Below are 23,008 nucleotides of genomic sequence, written 5' to 3' on the forward strand. Positions count from 1 at the left end.
GGGGACAGTGGTGGTGATGATGGGGACAGAGACGGGAGTGGTAACTCCCACCTGCTGAGCAGGGACTGTGCCCCAGGCCCCCCCAACCTTACCTGTGCCCCATTATCCTCAGAGCCTCCCCAGTGGGGACTGTGACTACCTCCCCTCTACAGCCGGGGAAACCGAGGCATTAAGAGGTGACATGAGCACCCCACTGTGACACAGACAGGGGGCTCTTGCCTTGGGCACGTACTTCTACACAGGGGTACAAACCAGTGCCAGAACCTGACGGTCAGTGTGGGTGCCCTGAGCTGGGGGGGGCACCTGAACAGGCCCTGTAGGAGAGGACGCCCCTGGGGACCCCGGTGCTAGACGAGAGGCTGCCGCAGAACTGCAGAGGAGAATGTGATCGTATCATCTCCAAGTGTCAGAGGTCAGAGGATTGTCCCGGGACACCTCCCTCGGGCCCCAGAAAGGGAAACCTGGTAACTCGGGCCAGCGGTGGTCAGAGCAGAGCGCAGGGCCAGCAGGAGTCGTGTGGGGCCTGTTTGTGAGGCCCACAGGTCAGCCCGGCGCGGGGACCGGCCGTGCACACTGACCGACCGCCACGCTGAACAGACCTTCGTAGAAGCCGTCCTCGTCCATGTCCCCGTAGACATAGAGGTATTTCCCTGCCGTGAGTGGCAGCTCAGCTTCTGGGTTCTCATTTGGGCCGTCGAAGGGGTTGTAGCTACGGGAGAAACAAACTCACTCAGGAGGTGGGCCGATGGGCGCTGAGTCAGCACGAACTCCATTCCCTGCGCTGAGACCCAGGCCATGGCTGCCTTCCTTGCACGGCGCTAAACAAAGGGATGGCCCTGGCCGGTGTTGCTCAGTGGTTACAGCGTCGGCCACGGACCAATGAGACTCGGGTTCAATTTCAGCCAAGGGCACGCACCTCAATTGTGGTTCGTCCCCAGCCCTGGTCGGGGTCGTGCAGGAGGCAGCCAGTCGATGTGTCCCTCTCACATCAATGTTTCTCTCTCTCCCTCCCTCCCTCCCTTCTACTCTGTGTGAGGATAAATGAAAAAATATCCTCGGGCAAGGATAAAAAAAGGGGGGGATAATTCTGAAGCCTAGCTGTACATTTGGAATATTTGTATCAGGTGACCTATTTATAACTCTGACATTTCTGTTCACACCTGTCACTTCTACCATGACTATAAATTTCCAAGTTAGTCAACAAAGGAGAAAGATCATTAACCGTGTAATCTTTCCATATATACAATTTAGCAAAGGTAGAATAGTGTTCCACGTATTGTTTAGTACATCTGCTTATTTTTCACACTTCACAAGGCAGCATGACTCTTTCCACCTCACGAAATCTTTGATCATAACCTTTTTAATGGGTGCGTAATATTCCACCGGTTGGAGGAGCACAGTTTGACTTCCTGATGTTGCTTCTAACTTGGGGCTAATATAATCCATGTTGCCATGTTCTTCTTACCCTCTCTGCACACATTCTTTCTACAGATAAATCTCTCAGAAGTATATTTGGTCAAAGTCACGCACCTCCCAAAATGTCCTGACAAGTGGACGCACTGTTTTCCCTTCCCCTCCCGCTGAGAGTATAAAAGTGCCTGTGACCTCTGGTCCTCAGAATATTGGAATTAACATCTTTTAGAGCCTTGTCCAGCTTGCAAGTAAAAACATATGTTGCGTACATTTGGATGTTCTCATTAAAAGTTTCATTAGGTGACACAATAGAAAAGGCCTCAGTAAGAAAACAGAAATGACATTCCTAGTAGTCGCAGGCAACAGGCGCATGTGGTCAAATCGCCACGCCGACGTGATGATACGCGCAGTCGTATCCACGTGGAGGCCACGCTTTTGTTTTGTTTTTTTTAAGTTTTTTTTTCCTTTATTGATTTGAGAGAGAAAGGGAGGGAGAGATGGAAACACTGATGAGAGAGAACATCGATGGGCAACCTCCTGCGTGCCCCCCACTGGGGATCGGGCCCACAACCTGGGCATGTGCCCCGACCGGAAATCGAACCAGCGACCTCTTGGTGCAGGGTCGATGCTCAACCACTGAGCCACAGCAGCCGGGCTGAAGGCCACGTTTTTATTTGATCAGCAGTAAATGTTAGTGAGAAGGCAGAACAGACATTCTCATTCCCAACTTTGACAGCCTAGTGAGGTGAGGGGCTTGTCCAAGGTCGCGAGCTTGTTAAGTGACAGGGTGGGACCAGAACCTGGCCTCCTGATCCCCGTCCTGTCAGGTGTGGCCCCACGCCAGGCCTCTCTGTCCCCAGGCCCCTGTCCACAGGAGCCTTGCTCAACCTTCTCTCAGGGCCCGGGAAGGGGCGTCCGCAGCTCACGGGGTGTCCCGACCCACCCCCGTGCCTGCCCCCAGGCCCCCACTCACAGAGGCTCACGTGCGGGAAGGGGGGGCTCACCTGTAGCGGGCGACACACAGGTGCACCTTCCCCGAGTATCTCTGCTTGGAGGGGTTGGCGTTCCGTTCATTGTCCATCTATCAGAGACAGGGATGAAATTCCGTGACGAAGCCGTAGTCTCCCATTGCAGATGGGAGACACACGGACAACCCCGTTCACCGTCCCTCAGGTGGGGGGGTTCCCACAAGATGCCGCCGTCCCCAAGCCCAGGACAAAGCCATGTGGGCTCCTAGGCCATGCAGAGGACCTTTATAAAGGACCCCGTCCCCACAGCAGGACTGGACTCGGGTGAGGACCTGCCCCCACATAATTTAAGGCTCAGGATGCTCCCTGAGCCAAGCCCTGAGGGGCCTTGGAGACAAAGACAGACAGTGAGCTGTGCGCTCTGCTCTCAAGGGCACAGTCCAGAGGGAGACACGGGCCCACTGCACTCAGGGTCAGGATGAGACATCCGGGAGCACTGCCTGGAGCAGGCGGCACAGGGGCTCCCCCTCCCAGCCCCCGCCCTACTTCCCTGCTGTCAGGGAGTCTGCAGAGCCAAGGACTTTGCCCACAGGGTTTGCTTCCCGTGGCCACAACCACCTCGGGGCAGGAGGGGTGGGGACAGGCCTTCACGGGCACCGTGCTGAGGAGTAGGTGAGCCCGAGGGGTCACGGGCACCTCCCAGGACAGGGCGGCCGCAAGCCCACTGTCTGCCTGATCGCACTGCCCAGTCTGAGCTGGAGAGGACTTTGCAAACAGCGCAAGACCTGGCCCCACCTGCCTGGTCCCTGAGCACTTAGACAACTCGGCTTCCCGGGGCCTCCAGGGCCTCCCGGGGCCTCCAGGGGCCTCCCGGGGTCTCCCGCGGCCTCCAGGGGCCTCCCGGGGTCTCCAGGGCCTCCAGGGCCTCCCGGGGCCTCCAGGGCCTCCCGGGGTCTCCAGGGGCCTCCAGGGGCCTCCCGGGGTCTCCCGGGGTCTCCAGGGCCTCCCGGGGCCTCCAGGGCCTCCCGGGGCCTCCAGGGCCTCCCGGGGTCTCCCGGGGTCTCCCGGGGTCTCCCGGGGTCTCCAGGGGCCTCCCGGGGTCTCCAGGGCCTCCCAGGGCCTCCAGGGCCTCCCGGGGCCTCCCGGGGTCTTCAGGGCCTCCCGGGGTCTCCCGGGGCCTCCCGGGGTCTCCCGGGGTCTCCAGGGCCTCCCGGGGTCTCCAGGGGCCTCCCGGGGTCTCCAGGACCTCCCGGGGTCTCCCGGGGCCTCCCGGGGTCTCCAGGGGCCTCCCGGGGTCTCCAGGGGCCTCCCGGGTTCTCCAGGGGTCTCCCGGGGTCTCCAGGGCCTCCCGGGGTCTCCCAGGGTCTCCAGGGGCCTCCCGGGGTCTCCCAGGGTCTCCAGGGCCTCCCGCCCACGGCCTCAGCTCCTTGCCCCACCTCCCAGCTCCACTCCAGGCAAATGGGCTTTGGGCTCCTTTGTGGACACATGACAAGGATGCCCCTGGCCATTCTGGGGACGGCACCCTCCCCTTTGTCTCGTCACTCGCGTCACTGGCTTGTTGTGTGGTCTCCATGGTGCTTGGTGTCACCTGGCTTCTTACATGTTGGCTTGTGTATGGCCTGTCTCCCCTGGGAACTCCGTCTCCAGGACAGCAAGGGCCTCCTCTGTCACGTGGGGCCTGTCCCCAGGCACATAGTAGGTGCTCAGTGGACACTGGTTGATGGGTGAACGGGAGCAAGGGGAGAGCCCAGGAGGAGGGGGAGGGCGGTGAGGCCCGTCAGTGTCTACACCAGACGTCACGAGCCGGTCGGTGGGACCCCCGGAACAGGACTCACGTCGGACTCAGATCTGCATCTTGGGGCTCCAGATCTGGACAGCAGGGTGGGCCTGGTGGACAGAGGGTTCGTTGTGTCACCGGAGAGGGGGAGGGGTCGAATGTAGTCTCGGATGGCAGTTCGGCTTCCGAAGGAGCTGTCCTGACCTGCCACGACGTGGAGACAGGACAAGATGAAATGATAACGTGCTCCGGCCGTTTGCTCCCCGTCTCTGGCATCCGCTTGGGATTTCCATTAGAGGACCCACCGTCTCCCTCTCTCAGTCTGGCCTGACCCCCATGCTGGCCGTCCATCAGGCAGGGCCCGCCCCTGGTGACGGTGGCTTGGTGGTGATGTGGGGACAAACCCGCCAGAGAAGCCAGGTTGGCAGGTCCCCGCCCAGGAGTGACAGCGGGGGCCCCGCCCCAGACCTCCTGCTCAAGTTCCGCTCTGGGCTCCTCGGCAGTGTCGCCCCCCAGGGGCCCGGCTTCCCCCCTGCAGGGGCTCAGAGCAGCCCGGAGCGTGTACACTGCAGGCACGCTGCTGACCCCGTCACGGGCACCTGCGTCTGGCACGCTGCCGCCCGCCCTCCCAGACCCGGCGCTGCGTGGGGGTCGGCCCAGGCGGGAGGGCTTGGCACTCACCTGACCCAATGGAGGGGGCCAGCCCGTTCATGAAGTGTGGGAAAGGCTTGCTGGGGGTCGGAGGGACGTCCAAGGAGGCCACACAGCTGCCGCCCAGCAGGTCGATGTGGCCCGCGTGCTGCCGGAACTTCTCCAGGTCCCTGGACAGCAGGCTGAACTGCTCGCTCTGCACACGGCACTTGTCCTCCAGCTCCCGCACCTTGCACTACGAGAGGCGCTCGGGTCAGCGGGCGGCGGGAGGGGCCGAGTCTGCGCGTGTGGGCTGCCTCCCCCCGTCGGACCGGCGTCTGATAAAACCACGCTCCCTTCCGGGGTGAACGTGGGGGCCACAAGCTCCTCCAGCTCTCAGCAGTGCGCCACGCACTGCCCGGTCTGTGTGCAGCCGGTTAAAATCGGAGCAAGAAGAGGTACCGTCCAGACCTGGGGGAGCTCACTCACCCACCGGTGCACCTTCCTCCTGGGGGGCCATGCACCCGTGGGCCTGATCCCTCAGAGAGCACCTCGTTAGCAATAAAGGGGAACTTCTACCCGCAGGGCTTGTCTAGAATGTGGCTCGGGTGACGCCGCAGCTGGTGACACCTCAGGAGCACCGCCGGGCGGGTGTCCCCTCCGGGACTCAGGCAGGGAGGGTGCCCGGTGGCTCTCCGTCTGCTCTGGCTCCTGCCCTGGCTGCTGCCCGCACCTCCCCTCCTGGTGCAGCACGAGGCTCCACTCTCCTCCTCGGCCCGCACTCCCTGCCTGGCCACCCTCGCTTTGTTAGCTCCCTGACTGAGTCCTCTGTCGCTGTGGCCGGACGGGAAGCTCCAGGACTTTGCTCTCAGCTCCCTGAGTCCTCGGTGCTTCGCCCAGAGTCGGCTCATAGTAGGTGCTCAGTAAACGTCTGCCAGTCGGTGCTGAGCTCCGAGCTCCTGGCCTGGGCAGGAAGCCCTGCCTCACCGACGCCCCTCACGCCGTGACCAACAGGAGTCCATCTACCATGTCCTGTCGCAATTCGCAGACTGGCTCCTCCCACAAGGGCGGGCACTTCCCTCTGCTGCTCCCCTGCTGTGTCCCCAGCGCGAGGAACAGGGCTCGGTCCCCTCCTCTGGCACTAAGCTGTTCAGTTTCCTTGGAGTGAAGCGCTGCTTACAAACCAGGGGTCTCTTCAGCTCTCAGGCCTGTTCCTCCTCGGGTATCAGAGGCTCCAAAGCAGCTGCCAACTGAGACCCCGGGGCTCCCAGACCCCTGTTCTCACTCGTTTCAGGGGACAAAGGTCTGAACTACAAGGAGTCGAGAACGAGGGGCCCGCTGAGCCCCAAGCGGGCGAGTCCCCCTCTGGAAGCTCCTTGGGCTCCAGTTTCGCTCCCACAGAAGGGGCAGGTTTTCGGGCTGGACCTTCCAGGACCAGTGACCGGCCCTGCAGGTGGAGGCCTGGGCGGCTGAGGCCAAGCCCCGAGCTGGGCTGAGTGTCTCCAGGGGCCCGAGTCACACGCAGAAGAAATGTTTGGACACAACGTCTGTCAGGGTTCAGGGCCCAACGGCCCCCTGGCTGGGCGGCGGGCAGGCGGCGGGCAGAGCCAGGCCGGGTGAGTCAGCATGGGCACTGCAGGTGTGTGGCGCGTCCCTGAGCCCGCGTCCCAGCCCAGCCCCCATCGCCCGCACGTCCAGGTGGAGGGTGCGGGTCAGAGGCCCTTGGTCCTGACCGCCCTGCCAGCACAGGTCGCCGTTACAGGCAGACAAGCGAGAACCAGAACAGGCAGCAGAGACCCGCGGGTCGGGGTGGGTGTCTATTCGAACGCAGGTGAACACGGCCAGAGCCCTGCCGGCCAGCGTCCCGGTTCCAGCGTCCGGTTCCCCCGCCCCGTGTAGGCCCTCCGACTCCGGCTTCGCGGAGGGCAGCTGGCGAGTGGGCGCCATGCCCTGCGACTGGCATCCACACAGGACGGGGACGCTGCGAACAGTCGCCGCGGGACAGCAGCCCCAGGAGCATCCCCAGGAGCATCCCGGGCAGACTGGGTCACAGGAGCGGCTGGTCCTTCTGAGTGAACAGGGCCGAGACGCTGCTGATCACTCGCTGAGCACGTACTATGAGCCTGAGCCGGGCTTCCCGTGCGGGTGACGCTCAGAGACCGTGGGCTAAGCTGGTGTGAGCCCACCGCAGAGCAAGGGAGATGAGGCTGGGAGGAGCCAAGGTCAAGGTCACACACCCTGTCGGGCAGAGCAGGCCTCTGACTGCAGGCTGAGCTGGGCCCACCCCTCGCTCACTCGGGGTAACCTCAGTGGGCCTCAGTTTCCTCGCCCATGAAGGACATGCAGTGTGCCCTGCAGAAGCCACGGGCAAACCGTGAGCAGACCTCAGCCACCCCAGGTCCCTCGCATTTCAGGCGCCCGGGCGTCTGTCCTCAGCAGGGTGTGACAGGCGCTCAAACCCGTGCAAACACATCACAGCTCCCTGCTTCGGATGGTGGGCCAGAGGCACGGGGCTCCCTCCACACCTACTCGGGGGACTCCACCGGGAGCACCTTTCCCAGCGGCCCCGCCCCCGAGCAGAGTGCACACAGAGCCGCACGCACTCATCTGCACAGGCTCTGCGTTCCGGGCGGGTCCCAGGGCGCCGCCAGGAGAGAACCGGGAAGCGAGCTGCCAGGCTGGCACTGGGCGCGCATGGGCGCCGCCGGGTGTGACCAGCGCCCTGCGAGCTGCCCGCAGGCTCGGCGCCCCGGCGGGGGGTCGTGAGAGTGTTCATGTTCTGTCAGGGGCGCACTTCCCACCCAGGCATCATGTGGGCAGGTGACACATTCGGGTGGGACCCGGGACTCGGGGAGCCAATGAGGCGGAGAAAGGCCTCGGGGGACAAAGATGGAGTCAGGGTTCATCCTGGGCGGCTGGACCCCCAAATACTGTCCCTGTCCCCGCCCTCCTCCCTCCCTGCATGGTTCCGGCTGCAAAGGCCATTCCGGAGGTGGGGGCAGGGACTCCTCGGGGACCCGGGCTACAAAACACGGATGAGCACAGAGCGTCATCTGCTCGCTTCTCGGGTTCTCGCGTGGACAGCACCCTGGCACACAGGCCCTGGGGTTCAGACGTGGCAGGACCACGCCACAGGCCACCTCCCTGGCTGCACGTCCCGGCTTCTGCCCGACGGCCCGTGAGCATGGCTGACGCTGCAGCTGAGGCCCAGAAGCACGGACGTGAGCCCCCACCCCCTGCCGCCTGTCCCCCCACAGACACAGAGCTGCTACGACAGACACGGGACACACAGGTGCAACGTTCAGGCTTCGGGTCTGAATTCTGATGACCGATGACCAGTCCTGGGCCCTCAGCCGGCTCCAGACCCCGCGGCAGGCCCCCTGCTCACCACTTGTCCCCCCTGGGCCACCAGGATTCACGGAGCTGTTTCAGCCTGAAGGTTACAGCTGGCAGAAGGGGAAACCGGGCTCGCTGGGCCCGCTCAGCACTCCGGAGACCAGAACCGAGCCCCCCAGGGCCCAGATGAAAGTCGGATCCCTCAGGGGCTCACAGGCAGCTCCCCAGCCCCCCCGCCACCCCAGGCGCCCACCTCCCTCTGCTGCTTCAGGGAGCTGCGGTTCGGGGAGCAGGGGGTGAGCGGGCCCAGGGCGCGCGGCGGCTCCATGCACAGGAAGCGTCTCCAAGCACACGGGGGCGGAACGGGCCTCCCTAAGTACCTGCATGCTCTCCAAGGTGTTCTGGGTGAAGCAACAAGGCACAATCACAGAGAGATGTGTGAATGACGGAGTCTCAGCACCTCGCATTCCCTGTCCCTGTCTCAAGCCCAAGCACGTCACAGCCGGCCGTCGCCACGCGCCAAGGCAGGCATGCACGCCGCCAGCGCCGGGCACGGGACCTCGGCGGGACGGGCACAGCGCAGCTCAGCACCACACAGACCATCAGCACAGGGCCTATGCCGGCAGCCAGCACACAAGGCCAACGGTAGCGCAGAGGGTGGTCCAGGAGCCCCGGGGCCGGGGGTTCCTGGGGGGAGGGGGGCCAGCGGAAAGTCTGCGGTCACGAACCTGCCCACCTGCCATTTGTCACGCTCACCCCTCAGATATTCATTAGCTAATGGACGCTTTCCAAAAAAAAAACAATTTTACTCTCTGTGATGACGATGGAGCCTTTTCCTGCGGGGGAGGGGCTTTAAATGGCGACAGAAGAGAGACGCAGCTTCTGTCCTAAGTGGCTGCCATTTCCCTGGGGACGGGGACAAGGTCGCCTTAAAGAGGACAACCGCATCCCACGTCCGGAGGTGGTGGGCTCGGGAGAGGCCCTGTCGGCCTTTCTGGGTGGCACAGGCCCCAGAGAGGAGGCCGCGCCCTCCAGCCGTGCCCGTAACCGGGGGTCCGGCGGGTGGAAGGTCTGGCTGCTCATTCAGACCCAGCTCTCCTGTACGATGGGTGCAGGCGGGAGAGGCCTCCGGGAGGGTCCCAGGAGCTCCGTCCAGCTCCCCAGGAGGCTGGCTCGGGCCAGGGCCAGGGCCAGAGGACGGTCACTCCCGACACAGCACCCACACTCACACTGGGACACTTGCTGCCTCTTCCCCGCCCCGCCCCCACCTTCGGGGCGCCGAGGAGGGCCCCCACCATGCTTGCTGAGGACAGCACTGTGGCCGGGCGTCCGACGGCTCCTGTGCTTCGACTCCCTGGGCTGTCCCTTGTCTGACTCTGCAAATCCCTCCCCAGGTAGCGGCTGCCAAGTGGCCCCTTAGGATTGATCAGTGTGGCCCCTTAAAAATTGACACAATTCATTGGCTGGCAGGACGCCCACAGGGGCCATTTACGCACATTCTCTCCTCGGGGAGAAGGCTCCTTGCCCCTGGACTGGAGCCAGAGGACAGGGCGCAGGGAGCGGCTGCAGCCAGGAGGGGCCTCCCGTGGAGACCAGCACCCCTCCCAGGCCAGGACCTTCCTCTGAGCTTTCCGCCCGCGAGGGGCAGGAGAGGCGGGAGACCACGTCTGAGACCCAGCCCTGACGCTGGCTGAGTGGCCGAGGGAGCACTGCTGTCCGGGTGCAACGGCACCGTGACAGCACCTGCGGTGCAGGCTGTGGGCTGAGGAGGCAGGCAGGCGCGTGCCCAGCACCAGCGACGGGCACCCCGAAGGCACCGGGCAGCCGCGAGCCGCTGCTTCTGCTGGGCCCGCACAGGGCGCCCGCCCCCGCCCCACGGACGAGCCGCGGCCCCGGCCCCGTACCTCTAGCAGCTGCACGGCTCCTTCATGCTCCTTCTTGGCTTCGACCTGAGCCTTCGGTGACAAAGAGAGACAGGTGAACGTTTAAAGGAGAAAAACCAGAGAGCGTTCTCGAAGCAAGCTACTGACTGTTACCCTCCCGCTGAGCCCCCACTGAGCCTCTCCATCATTTTTCTCCCCGTTGGGGCGAGACGGAATGGATTTCCATGGGGGTTGACTCTGTAAAGATCGGGACGCGCGCCCAGGTCTGAGAGCGCGGGTGGGAATCGGACGGGGCGCGACGGGAGAAAGGCCCACGCCACGTCCACGCTGGCCTGTCCGGGCAAAGCAGCCTCAGCGTCTCACAGACATTCCCAATGACGCGGAGACACCAGTTTCTAAAGAGGATTCTGTCTGGACGCCATAGTGCAGCCGGCCCTTCGAGTAGTGAGCACCGATAAGGAATTCACAGGCTACCTTGACATTTACGTTTAGGATTCACGGTTCTGGAGAGCTATCGTAGACCCAGCCACCCCTCTTCTGGGTCTCGGACCGATATATTTGAACACGCATGTTCACGAAGATATATGCACCCCCATGTTCAATGAGGCATTAGTCACGGTGGCCAAGACATGGAAGCAGCCAGTGTCCTTCGAGGGGTGATTGGATAAAACAATGTGGCCCATGTGCACAACGGAATACTACTCAGCCATGAAAAAGGATGAGAAGTGCCCTCTGTGACAACGTGGTCGGACCTTGAGAGCATCATGCTACGTGAGATAAGTCAGACGAAAAGGACAGGAACCGTGTGATTTCAATCCTGTGTGGGATATAAAACCAAAGGCAATAACCAATCAAACTCACAGATAACAGTGGGGTGCTCACCAGCGGGAAGGTGGTGGAGGGGGCAGTCAAGGGCCAAGGGGTCAAACATACGGTGATGGAAGGACACTCGATTTCCGTGGTGGGCACACAAAGCCGCATACCGAGGCTGTCACATAGAACTGCACAGCTGAACTTATGCAGCGTTATTAACCAAGGTCACCCCAGTTCTTTTCATTTTTTTTAAAAGTTCTCAGTCTGGAGGAGTGATTCCTCGGGGTCCCTGGAGAACAGGGGCTCAACAGCGTACAGGCCAATGCGTGTTACGGGGGCACACTTCCGCGGGTCACGTGTTACGGGGGCACTCTTCCGTGGGTCGTGTGTTACGGGGGCACTCTTCCGTGGGTCGTGCGTTACGGGGGCACACTTCCGTGGGTCGTGCGTTACGGGGACACTCTTCCGTGGGTCGTGCGTTACGGGGGCACTCTTCCGTGGGTCGTGCGTTACGGGGACACTCTTCCGTGGGTCGTGCGTTACGGGGACACTCTTCCGTGGGTCGTGCGTTACGGGGACACTCTTCCGTGGGTCGTGCGTTACGGGGGCACACTTCCGTGGGTCGGAAGGAGGGTGGCGTCCCCAGCTCGGAGTGGGGAGAAGGGGCCGAGATCTGCAGAGGTCTCATTCTCGCATTTTCCAAATGCGGGCTCTGGAAGCCGGGCGACTGAATGGAACGCGGGTGATGAATCGCACCGTTCTTGAATTCGGCTCCGTGTCCAAATGCTTAGAGCCATCCCTTTCACAGCAAGCCGACACCACGTTAACAGAACAGGAGAAGACGACCCAGCAGCCAGGAACGGAGAGGGATTATATAAATAACACCACCGCCGTGCCAGCCGAGTCAAAGATAGTTTTCAAATGGCAGGATGGGGAAAAACAAAAAGCAAAAAACAAAACAAAAAAAAAAACCAGCAGAGCGGTGGTTACATCTCGGCCAAGTTGGCAGCCACGATTTGGTTCCTGGCTTCGACTGCAAATCCGGAGACGCGTTCACAGTTCCTTGCGAGCTGCGCCGTGTGGGCAATCAGAGGGGACTGTTAAAATTAACCGTTAGAACTGGCAGCGCTGAAGCCCCCAAATCTCAGCGCCAGCGAGAGTGGGGCTCGTGCAGGGACCGCCTGCGGGGAAGCTGTGACCTTCGACTGGACGCCGGCTCCTGCAGAGCACGGTGGCCTTGACAGGGACCGGGACCCAGGGAGGCTCAGGTCCGGCGGTGGGGCAGTCAGAGGGGTGACCGCCCGGGGAGCAAACGTCCGGGGGTTGGCTCATCACTCTGACACGGTGGCTTCAGGGGAGCCAGAGACCCGCAGAGGATAGACGGGGCGCCTCCCGCTCAGAGCAGGGAGCCCTCTAAGCACCGTGGTGACTGGGTGGGGACAGTGGGCGCTGGTTAGGGTGGAGCGGGGGAGGGCCATCCATGGGTGCCGACGATGTGGCCCCACACAACGTGAATGACATTCGTGGCACCAGGCGGAGACCCCAGCACGGTCAGGTCGGTTCCCGGGTTCCGCAGAGCTGAGGAAGCTGAGGAACACACACCGCCGTCCCGCCGTGGGGGGCCGGGGAGAACACTGCTGCAGCGGGCCACTCTGCGGTCCCCTGCCACCTCCGCACGACAGCCAACCCCACTGCGGGTGGACCGAGGATTACGGTGGCACGTTCAGCTTCTCCCTGGGTTGAACGTCTCAGGAGCAGTCTTAAGACCAAAAGCAGCCCTTCCACCCGTGGGAGGAATTTTAAACCAGTGGAATCGGGCAGGGCTGCAGCCGGTTTAAGGTGGACAAAGCCTCCGCCTGGAGCGGGCGGTGATAACAGCTGCCGGCGACCCGGCGTGGACGCACCTGCCCCAGATGCTGAGAGGCGGTCTGAGCAGAGCGGCTGGCGCGGTGGGCACGCTCCGGGCTCCTGGTCCCGCTCAAGGCTCACCTTCCTCTCCGACCCTTGCAAAGACCGAGTACCGGACACCACAAAGCTGGTGCCCTGGCGTTTCATTCGTTCCTCTCCTCCCCGACCCAGGAAGCCTGTGTCCCAGACAGAGACGCGCGGAGTGCGGGAGGGGCACAGGAGAGAGGCCGCGCTCAGGCGGGAGCGCGGAGCCCAGCGCGGGCTGGCGGGCAAGGCTCCTCTGGCGTCAGCCCTCGGTGAACAAAAGTCCAGGCTCTGCTGAGAAACACCGACGTCGCCCTCGCCGGCAGTGCTGCGTTTCCGCAGGCTTATCTGCCTCAGACCCGGCTGGGGGCGCGGCTCCCGGGTGGCGGCCCAACTACCAGGCGGCCACCTCCTAGGTCCCTGCGCACGCAGGTGAAGATACGAGGGATACTGTGGCCAGTGTCCCAGCAGGGTCCTCCCTGGACAACATCTAAGGAAATATCGCCTCCGTGTGATGACAGGGACTGAGGGCTGCGACGGCCCCTCGGCGCTGGCTTAGCAAGACCCATCCTCAGAGCGAGGTCTCAGTAAATGACTATCGGGCACCCGAGGTCGCCCACCTGGCACAATCACCCTGAGGGTGAGCCGGGGAGAAACCCCCGACGCCTCTCCCCGCAGCAGGGGGACCAGCAACCCTGTGTCCTTGAGTTTGTGGTGAGGCTGTGGGGGGTGCAGGGGCCAGGACCTGAGACCCAACTAGGTGGGCTTTGGTTACGGCCGCTGCCCTGGGGAGGGGAGCAGGGCTGGGTGGGGGACACCAGGCTTCGGGAAGGAAATGAGATGAGAACTATACGGGGACCGCAGGCCCCCTGGCTCCGGAAGAGCGAGTCCTGTATGTATTTGGGGAGAGCCAGGAGGACCGTGGCTATTAAAGGTCAGGCAGGACTTGATGTCTTAGCTCCCAGTCCTGTCACAGGTGCTGGGGTACACGTTCTGGGCTACCCAGTCCCCCCTTCCTTCCCTCTGTGCTCTTTGTCTGTCTCTGTCTCTCTATCTCTGTCCCTCTGTGTGTCTCTCTGTCTCTATCTCTGTCAGTCTCTCTCTCTCTAGTAATGAGACCACACTATAAATATTTCCCTGAAACTTGCTTTGCTCCCTTAATCACACACCACGTAACCCCCCAGATAACAGATATACACGCATGCCCTCGGATGGGCATTGATCTCATCCAGTCCCCCACCCCCAGCCCGCACAACAGTTCTGCAGAAAATCCCCAAATCCTTCTGAGCCGGTTCCTGTGACTCTTGCAGGGTACCCAGGGTCGAAGGTCGAGGGGTCAGAGTATCTGTGTGGTTCTAGTTCTACCTGAAGCTGTCCGGTTCCTCGCCCCAAACACTGAAGCAACTCACCCCCAGCCGGGAACCCAGTCCCTTTCCCTGCGTCCTCGCCAGCAGCGCGGGTCAGCGCTCCGCTCGCTTCCGCGCAGACATGGAGGCGGGCTCAGGAGCAAGGGCAGCGCGCCGGGCCGCAGAGGACTCCGGTCTCCCTGGCCAGCATCGCCAGCCTGGGACAGAGGCTCGGTGAGCAGCCGCATCCTGCACCCTCACTGTCCCGGGCCCGCAGCCTGCACCCCTGCCCCACCCGAGCGCCTGCCCCCACTCACCTTCTGCAGAAGGTCGATCTCCTGCTGCTTGGCGTTGAGGACAGCCAGGGCCTGCTCATGCTCCAGCTCCAGCTGCTGCCGCCTCTCAGCAGCCTCGCGCATGTGCTGCGGGGACAGGGAGCAGGCGGGGTCAGGCGGGTGTGCAGGCGTGCTGTGCCCTGCACTGGGCCCCCCGACTCCCGCCCCCTTGCTGCTTGTGCTGCGGGGACAGGGAGCAGGCGGGGTCAGGCGGGTGTGCGGGCGTGCTGTGCCCTGCACTGGGCCCCCCGACTCCCGCCTCCTTGCTGCTTGTGCTGCGGGGACAGGGGGAGCAGGCGGGCGTGCTGTGCCCTGCACTGGGCCCCCCGACTCCCGCCTCCTTGCTGCTTCCTGGGGCTCCCCTGAGGGTGGCAGGACAGCCAGGGAGACCCTGGCATAACAAGGCTTCACCCCGCTTTTACTTTTCACATGTTAAATGCAAGAGCCGCAGGCTCCCACGTGAAGGGAAGACCCCTTTCCTGTCCTCAGTCTGAGAAACGGTCTCTGTCTCTTCTCTGCTCGGCCCCTTGGGCTGAGAAACCACCGCCACAGCTCCTCGCTCCCCGGGCAGTGGACGTCATCCCAGCGCGTCACTGCTACGGGAGGTCACGCAGTCCTCCCCCAGGCACAGGAAGCAGCGCTGTTGCAGGCCCGGTCCGCAGCGCGGAGAACCGAGGTGCAGAGGTTCCCTTACTCAGCACACAGCTGCGAGTGGCCACCAGTTCAGATCTCCGGCCCCGGACAGAGCCGCGGAGTCGCAGGCCCGGCCCTGGCTGCCCGCCCGGCTGGACCCCGTGCTCGGCTCCGACGAGTCCGAAGGCGCCTCCAGCCAGGTCCACCTTCCGAGCCAAGAGGGGTGGTGGTTCCACAGCTGTGCTCTCCTCACGACAGGCGTCTGTCCTCCGCGGCAGGCTGGGGTTCAAGCCCGAGTTTAATTAATAATTAAGTAGCTAAAGGTAATTATTAGTTAACGCCTGCCTCATAGAGGCGTTCTGAATGTTACCTGAGTTAGAACAGGACCTGTCTGTCATGTATTAAGTCCTGTGTCACCCTTTACTCCGAGTGTAAGAAAACCCCTTCCTCCTGACATAATACAGTGTCACCTAATCCAGTCACATAATAGTCACATAACAGCGTCACGTAACACAGAGCCGGGTAGTTCAGTCACGTGACACTGCTGTCATAGTAAAGCCCGGGTGCACAGACCAGTGACCGGGGCTCTACCAGCAGGACAGTGAGAGACGAGGACAATGACCTTGGTGAGATAATCATAGTGCAGGTAAACTATTCATCGAGCACCTGCCACATGCCAGGCACCATCTGGGTCCACGCACCACCTCTCTGGACACTGACCTGGTGCTGTGCTCACTGTTTACAACAGACTTGGGAAGCAAGTCGCCTGCCTAGGGCCACATGGCGCCACGTAGTAGAGCCTAGAAGCCACCTGATGTGTCAAACCTCAGAGCACTGCATGCCTAACCACGACTAACCATGCCTAACCACACCTAACCATGCCTAACCATGCCTAACCATGCCTAACCACGACTAACCACACCTAACCATGCCTAACCACACCTAACCATGACTAACCATGCCTAACCACAACTAACCATGCCTAACCACACCTAACCATGACTAACCACACCTAAGCATGACTAACCACGACTAACCATACCCAACCACGACTAGCTGTGCCTAACCACACCTAACCATGACTAACCACAACTGTGCCTAACCACACCTAACCATTACTGACCACGACTAACCACACCTAACCATGACTAACCATGACCCCTCTCCTGGCCTGAGTCCACTTATCCCACGGCCACTGGATTGTGGAGCGAGACCAAGGCAGGTCAGTGCTTTCGGGCTCCCACGCAGCCGGCCTGGGTCTATAAATGATTACTCAGCTGTCTAATGATACATTGTTGCAGCAAATTCTCCTAGAATTCGAGCCTGTGCTCCTTATTTAGCTCCAGGAAGGAAGCTATCAGTGGAAGGAGGGACCGTCTTCCTCACAAGGGTCCATCAGAGGTGTCACGTGAACATGGACATCGCTCCAGGGGTGCTGCATGGTGGTGGGGTCATGGGAGGGTGAAGAGCGCCAGGCACCTCGGTCGGCTTCTCGCTTAGAGACAGAAGGGACACGCAGCTTGTAGATCAGATGCATGGAGACAATTGGGGTGGAACAGGGTTTAGTTTCTCAGGCTGATGAACCAAGTCAACATGGAGTAGTTGTCAGGAAGGCAGAAATGTGTACAGACAGGTGCCCCCCAGGGACACAGTGTTCGAGGTCATCGATGGCATGGTGGGGGCAAGATACCTGGGAACGCAGACCTGCCTGGGCCTCCACAGCTGCGGCCCCCGCAGGGCTGCCTCCTCACGTCCACAGCAACCACGTAGGCTCCTTCAGTCCCGCCCTCCACAGCCCAGCGGAAACCAGCACCCTGTTGTTGGAGCAGCAGCCATGTCTCAGCCCTGGGGACCCCGCCTCTCAGGGGCACTTGACATGGGTGACCTCTCCTTTGTGGGGCTTCCTCCATCCTGCCCCAGAGCCCTGCGTCAGCCCAGTTCCCCTCCTGCCTGGTCCCCAGATGCTGCCCTTCTCCCGGGAGGCAATCTGCATGTCCTCCTCCAACGACCACACCCTGCACAATCCTGGGGTCCCTGGGTTCACCCTAGGTGAGCCCCTGCCTTTCACCCTGAGACAAACTCCCCCCACATTCCTCACATGTGGCTTCCACTTCTGTCTGCCTTCCCCTCCAAGGGCACCGGCCGCGTGCCACGGGGACATTTCACAGCTGGCCGGTGCAGAGGGCCGGGCACACAGGAAAACGCCTGTCTGTGACGCTCTGCTGGGGGCAGGGTTTATCTTCAAAGCACTGCTATTTATAGGATGTCGACATTAACTTGAGCACTTAAGTAGCCTACAAATGTCACCGAGCCGCTTCCCCAGGGAGCTGGATGAGACAGGAGTGAAGAGATTGGGAGCAAAGTGAATGTCTCCTTAATGTCAGATCCACGGGGGGCGTGTCCTCCGCCTGCCCCGCCCCAGCGAAGGAATTAAGAAGAACCGGTCCCTTCACAGGAGTCACCCAGGTGCTCTTACTGTCTCGCGAGGGATGCCTTGTGCGCACTGGAAAGAAGGCTGTGTTTCTGTGCGTCTGCGTGGCCCCTGGTGAGCAGACACAGCACGCACTGGGGGTGTCTGTCTCTAGGTGGAGCCCCAGGGAGCCCTGAGTTCCAGCATGCACACGCGCTGAAGGTGGACAGGACGGCGCACAGCCTGGCAGGGCTGTCTCGGTTACCGGCTGGCCCCTCACACCCCTCCTGCTTCTCAGCTCGTGGAGAGAGGCGTCTTCTCACTGGTTTTCATTGACGTTTCCCAGATAATCCGGCGAAGCCAAACATCCGACACGCTAGCAGTTCTGACTGTCGATGGGCTGGCTGGGGTACCCTGCAGAGAGCACGGGGCTCGGCTGCCCTGGACAGGGAGAAATGTGGACTCCATGGTGGGCGGTGGGGGGGGGCATCAGAATGAGAGAGTGTGCCCCCGACAAAACCTCCCACAGAGGTGGGCACGGAGCCCGAGCTCCCAGAGCAGAAACGCCCTGCTCCTAGCTGGCGTCCGGCCGCCCCGATGCTACGGGCTGTCTGCGTCAGGCCCTTCGAGGGCTCTGCTGGCCGCTGAGCCCTGCACAGAGAATCTGGAGGGTTTATCGGTGTGGTCCTCTCACAACACAGACCACGCGCTCAGGGCTCAGGGCGTTGAGTAAAGCCCACCGCGGCGACAGGGGGCAGAGGACGCGTCTCTGCGCACAGGCGCCAGGCGAGGCGCAGGGCAGCGGGAAGGAGCTGGAGGCAGAGGCAGGTTAGTCCCCACTGTGGGGGTCCTTATTAGTCCCGGTAATCAGCTGATCATTGCCATGACCTGAGCCTCAGGTTACCTACATCTGCACTGACTGATCTGTGCATCACGAGAACAAACTTTCGTTCCGGATACTTGTTCCGTTTCCTTGGAAATCCTAAGGCAGAAGGGGTTAAGCTCAGTTCCTCAGAAATGTTCTTCTAGCCCTGAGTCAGGTTCCAGACTCAGCACCCTGCTGAGTGTGGGGTGGACCCCTGTGGGGGTGCTTCCCAGGGATCCGGGGGAACCCTGCTCCCAGCATCACCCGCCCATGGTCTCCACAGCCTCTGAGGTAACGGGATGGTCCTAATTAGGTCACGGTTTGTTTACATCACACAAAACTCCATCCGAGAGCACCTCGCTCCTCGGTCTTCCTGGAGATGTCCAATACCTAAAGGTCTGGGCTTCTTGGTGGTCAGCAGGGATGAGAGGGAACAAGTGTCTCCCCAGGAACTTAACTCCAAATAAGGTCACAGTCACAGGCCCTGGGTACACGAGAACTCGGGGGACACAGTTCACCCAGCACAGCTGTCCAGCAGCCTCTCCTGGAACGGCTCTCCAGCCAGGGGCCGACAACAGCCCGCGACTGGGGGTGTCTCTGCCGCACCCCCGTCGGTGCCCGGCCCAGCCCACGCCTCTGTCAACCACCTGGCTGCTAAGCTCCCGAGAACACAGGGGACGTGCCCCCCCCTGCCAGGACCCCAGTGCTCCTCAGAGAAGACAGGTGTCTCTCGTCATCTGACAGAGCCGCTGAGGGTCCGGAGGACAGAGGCGGGAGGCAGCTCGGTCAGAACACAGGACTGGCCCGCTCCCGGCAGGAGGAAAGACGGGTGTGCAGGTGGCGGGGGCCTCAGAGGCTCGAAGGGGAGACCCCACGATGAGCGTGGTTCCCATTTGGGCCCAGCCCTGCGGGAATAGGGCATCTTTAAACTCAGCTGTAACTCACCTACCACAAAATTCACCCTCTTCAACTGTACAATTCAGCCATGTGGGTTCACTCACGAGGTTGTAGAATCATCACACTAATTCCAGACTGTTTTCGTCACCCCCAAAAGAAACTCCGGGCTCTTTAGCAGTCCCCCTCCCATTTCCCACTTACCCCAGGCCCAACCACTCACTCACCGAGCTGCTGCCCCTCGGGGCCCCAGCACCGTCCCCCAATGTTACAGCTGGAGTGACAGTCACTTCTGCGGAAGGAGGGCTGGTGGGTGCCGTGTGGTACCGTGTTCCGTGTTCATGAAAAGTAATGTGGGCACTGGACCGCAGGGCCAGATATGATCACTTTACACCTTAGAACGTCCCCACAGTGAGCCCTGGCTGGTGTGACTCAGCAGTAAGAGGTCGGTCCGCGGACCAGTCTCTGGTTCGATTCTGGTCAAGGGCACGAACCTTGGTTGTGGTTCCGTCCCTGGCCCTGGCTGGGGTCGTGCAGGGGGCAACTGATCAACGTGTCTCTCTCTCACATTGATGTTTCTCTCTCTCTCCCACTCTGAAAATAAATGGAAAAATAACCCCGGGTGAAGATTTCAAAAACATAAAATGGGTAACCACATTGAGAACCCAATGAAATTTTAACACTCCAAAAAATAAAAATGAAAAACGCCAAAGGATGCGTTTAGCTCCACTCAGCAGTGTCAGCCCAGGGGGAAAGCCTGCAGGCGACCCCAGCCCGCCAGCAAGGCCCGAGGGGCCCCACGTTCAGGCCCCTGATGGAGCGACTTGCTGGCCGGCTCTTGCCTTGGCATCGAGGTGGCGAACCTCTCCAGAACCGCTGAACGCACGAGTGTGAAGCCCGGCGCAGACGCCCAGCCGCCTCCCATCCCCCGCTCAGCTGTGTTTCACACCCCACGCGGCGGAATTGCATAATTGGCTTTGCGGACCGCTTCCAGAAACACTTGGATTTTGTCACGGATCGCTTTCTATGCCATCAAACAGCCCCGAGAGCCCGGGATTTGATGCCTGCCGGAGGAAGGGCCCGAGCCGTGCGCTCCGGCCCGCGCGGGGCAGGCGGCGGGCGGCCTCCTACCTTGAGCACCTGTTCTAGGTTCTCCAGCTTGGCTCGCAGCTGGCGCTTCTCCCTCAGGGCCACGTCGCGCTCGCTGGTCACCAGGGCGAGCGCGCGGCTGAGCCGGGCATGTTCCGCTCTCACCTGCAAGCAGCAAGGACCACAGGGCGCGGGTCACAACCCAGGTGAGGGCCCGTCCTCGCAGCACCGCGCTTCCCCCTTCAACTTCTTCTTGGAGGACCTTCGCCTCTGAGCAGTGTCTGGGCCGTGGGTCCGCTCCTGCAGGCGGTGAATACGAGTGGCCAAGGGCTGGCCAATCCGCACAACGCCTCCCTCCTCGCTCCGCCCACAGCCACTGTGATTGGCTCAGGACTGGGGGTGTGACCCAGCCTGGCCAATCAGTGTCGTGATTGATTGGAAAGGGTCACAGGACCACCCATCGCGTTGGTGAGAATGGGGTCGTGTGCTTGTGTAGGAGCCTGGGAACAAACGGGCCCTTTTGCCCACTGGACTTGGAAATTTGAAGGTACCATGTGGTCACTGGAGCGCCATTTGCCATCCTGAGGGAATGACCCATCTGAGAACAGAGCCAGTGCAACGGACGGAGCATCAAGACATGCAGAGGGAGAAGCAGGATGCTGATGACATCATTTGAGCGCCTAGATCAAGCTGTACCTGAAGCTAATGTTTTCCTTTCCATTTACATGGGCCCATAGATTCCCTGTGTTTGCTTATACCAATCTGAATTGTGTTCTGCCCTCTTTGAACTGAAAGTCCTAAGAGATACAAAAGTGTTAACCAAACTGTCCAGGATATTAATTCTTTTGTCTACAAATTTCACCATCTTGGAGGGGTGGGAAGAGGTAGAAAAGGGTAAAGGGGGGATAAGTGGTGATGGAAACAAAGTTAAGTTGAGGTGGTGAACACACAATACAATATCCAAATGATGTGCTGTAGAATTGGACACCTGAAGCCCACATCATTCTATTAACCAATGCTACCCCCGATACATCCAATGAAAAAACAATAAACAAACAAATATATTTAAAAATAAATAAATAAGCCCTGGCTGGTGTGGTTGGGCCGGTAGAGCATCAGCCCGCAGACCAAAGGGTCATGGGTTCGATTCCCAGTCAAAGCCATGTACCTGGATTACAGGTTTGCCAGTCCTGTCAGGATCGTGTGGGAGGCAATCCATGTGTCTCACATTGATGCTTCTCTCTCTCCCTCCCTCCCTCCCTTCACTCTCTCTAAAAATCAATAGAAAAATATCCTCGGTGAGTATTCACAAAAAATAAAAATAAATAAAATAAAATTTTCACCCATCTTAAAAGTGGATAAAAATGGCAACAAGGGCCCTGGCCGGTTTGGCTAAGCGGTTAGCGCGTCGACCCATGGACCAGAGAGTCCTGGGTTCGGTTCCCGCTAAGGGCATGTACCTCGGTGGCAGTTTGTCCCGGGCCCTGGTTGGAGTCATGTGGGGTGGCAGCCAATCTATGTGTCTCTCTCACATCGATGTTTCTCTCTCTCTCTCTTCCTCCTGCTCTATCTGAAGATAAATGCAAAAATGTCCTCGAGTAGGATAAAAAAATAAAATGGCCACAAGGCACAATGTGAATTAGAATGATGGCGCCCCGATGACCTCAGGCACCAGGTCCACTCTCGGACCAGGAGCCCCAGGGCCTTGTTCGCAGCGGGTTCACAGAGGCGCCCTTACCCTCGGCCTCTCCGGGGCCTCTCTGGAGCAGACAGGGCGCACTGCTGGGAGAAGCTGCCCGTGGTGGCCCCCACTGCTCCTTGCATGTGAGCCCAACCACAGACCTTGCTTCTTCCCCCTCCCCAAAAGTCACGACGGGAGCTCTGCTTCCCCACAGACTGTCACGACGCCCTCCTGGCAGCTCCCCGAGTCCTTCTGCCTCAGACACTTTATGTGCGAAGTGCTCGTTTTACCCGACGATCTCTGTGGCACCAGAAGAGAAGATGCACCCACTTGGCACTCCTGAGTGGGACAGGGTGATGGGGAAGCTGTCGCTAAGAGCTCACAGAAAGGCCTGGGGTGCGGGAGTATTTTAAAGCTATTTGCCACAGTGATGTGAGCCTGGAAACAGATTCAAATGCTCCAGGTGGAAATGTCACGGCTTAGCTGGAGAGAACCATACTCATACTTTTTTCCTTTATTGATTTTAGAGAGAGAGGAAGGGAGAGGGAGAGAGAGATGGAAACATCGATGAGAGAGAACATCGACTGGCCGCCTCCTGCACGCCCCCCACTGGGGATCGAGCCCACAACCTGGGCATGTGCCCTGACTGGGAATCAAACCGGCAACTTCTCGGTGCAGGGTCAACGCCCACTGAGCCTCACCGGGTGTGCCATACTCATATTTTGAACCTCAGCACCAGGGGCATGGGTTTGCGGAAAGCCATCATGTCTCACGTGCCAGCCAGCCAGGGAAGTCAGTCCTGGGAACAAGGTTTAAGAGCCCCTTGTCCTGGTCACAAAGCAGCCAGCCTGAGCTTTCTGAGGTGTAATCAGATCTCACCACTTCCCCCTGTGGTGTCTGCAGAAATCAGAATAAGGCCTGAACCCCTGGCTTGGCCTGGGAGGTCCTACAGCCTCTCTGACGCGACCCACGGCCCCAATGCTGCCCTTCCCCACACATGGGC

At 60.7% G+C, this 23,008-nt stretch overlaps 1 protein-coding gene across 3 annotated transcripts in view; it reads right to left on the bottom strand.

The window, feature by feature from the left end:
- RIMBP2 (RIMS binding protein 2) overlaps positions 1–23,008 on the bottom strand; it is a 44,353-nt gene that overhangs the window by 20,130 nt on the left and 1,215 nt on the right. The window contains exons 2-9 of one of the 3 annotated variants that reach the window (XM_036276711.1): positions 20,367–20,489; positions 14,416–14,520; positions 10,029–10,079; positions 8,505–8,525; positions 4,840–5,044; positions 4,217–4,362; positions 2,418–2,494; positions 600–709 (exon numbers count right to left, since the gene is read on the bottom strand). In XM_036276711.1, coding sequence (XP_036132604.1) covers positions 600–709; positions 2,418–2,494; positions 4,217–4,362; positions 4,840–5,044; positions 8,505–8,525; positions 10,029–10,079; positions 14,416–14,517 — 712 coding nt within the window. In that variant the 5' untranslated portion in view covers positions 14,518–14,520; positions 20,367–20,489. Of the gene's footprint in view, positions 1–599; positions 710–2,417; positions 2,495–4,216; positions 4,363–4,839; positions 5,045–8,504; positions 8,526–10,028; positions 10,080–14,415; positions 14,521–20,366; positions 20,490–23,008 lie in introns of those variants that run through there. The other 2 variants (XM_036276710.1, XM_036276709.1) reach the window with 2 other exon arrangements.

The sequence above is a fragment of the Molossus molossus genome, unplaced genomic scaffold (assembly GCF_014108415.1).
Source record: "Molossus molossus isolate mMolMol1 unplaced genomic scaffold, mMolMol1.p scaffold_m16_p_22, whole genome shotgun sequence".
In the NCBI taxonomy this organism is placed as follows: Eukaryota; Metazoa; Chordata; class Mammalia; order Chiroptera; family Molossidae; genus Molossus; species Molossus molossus.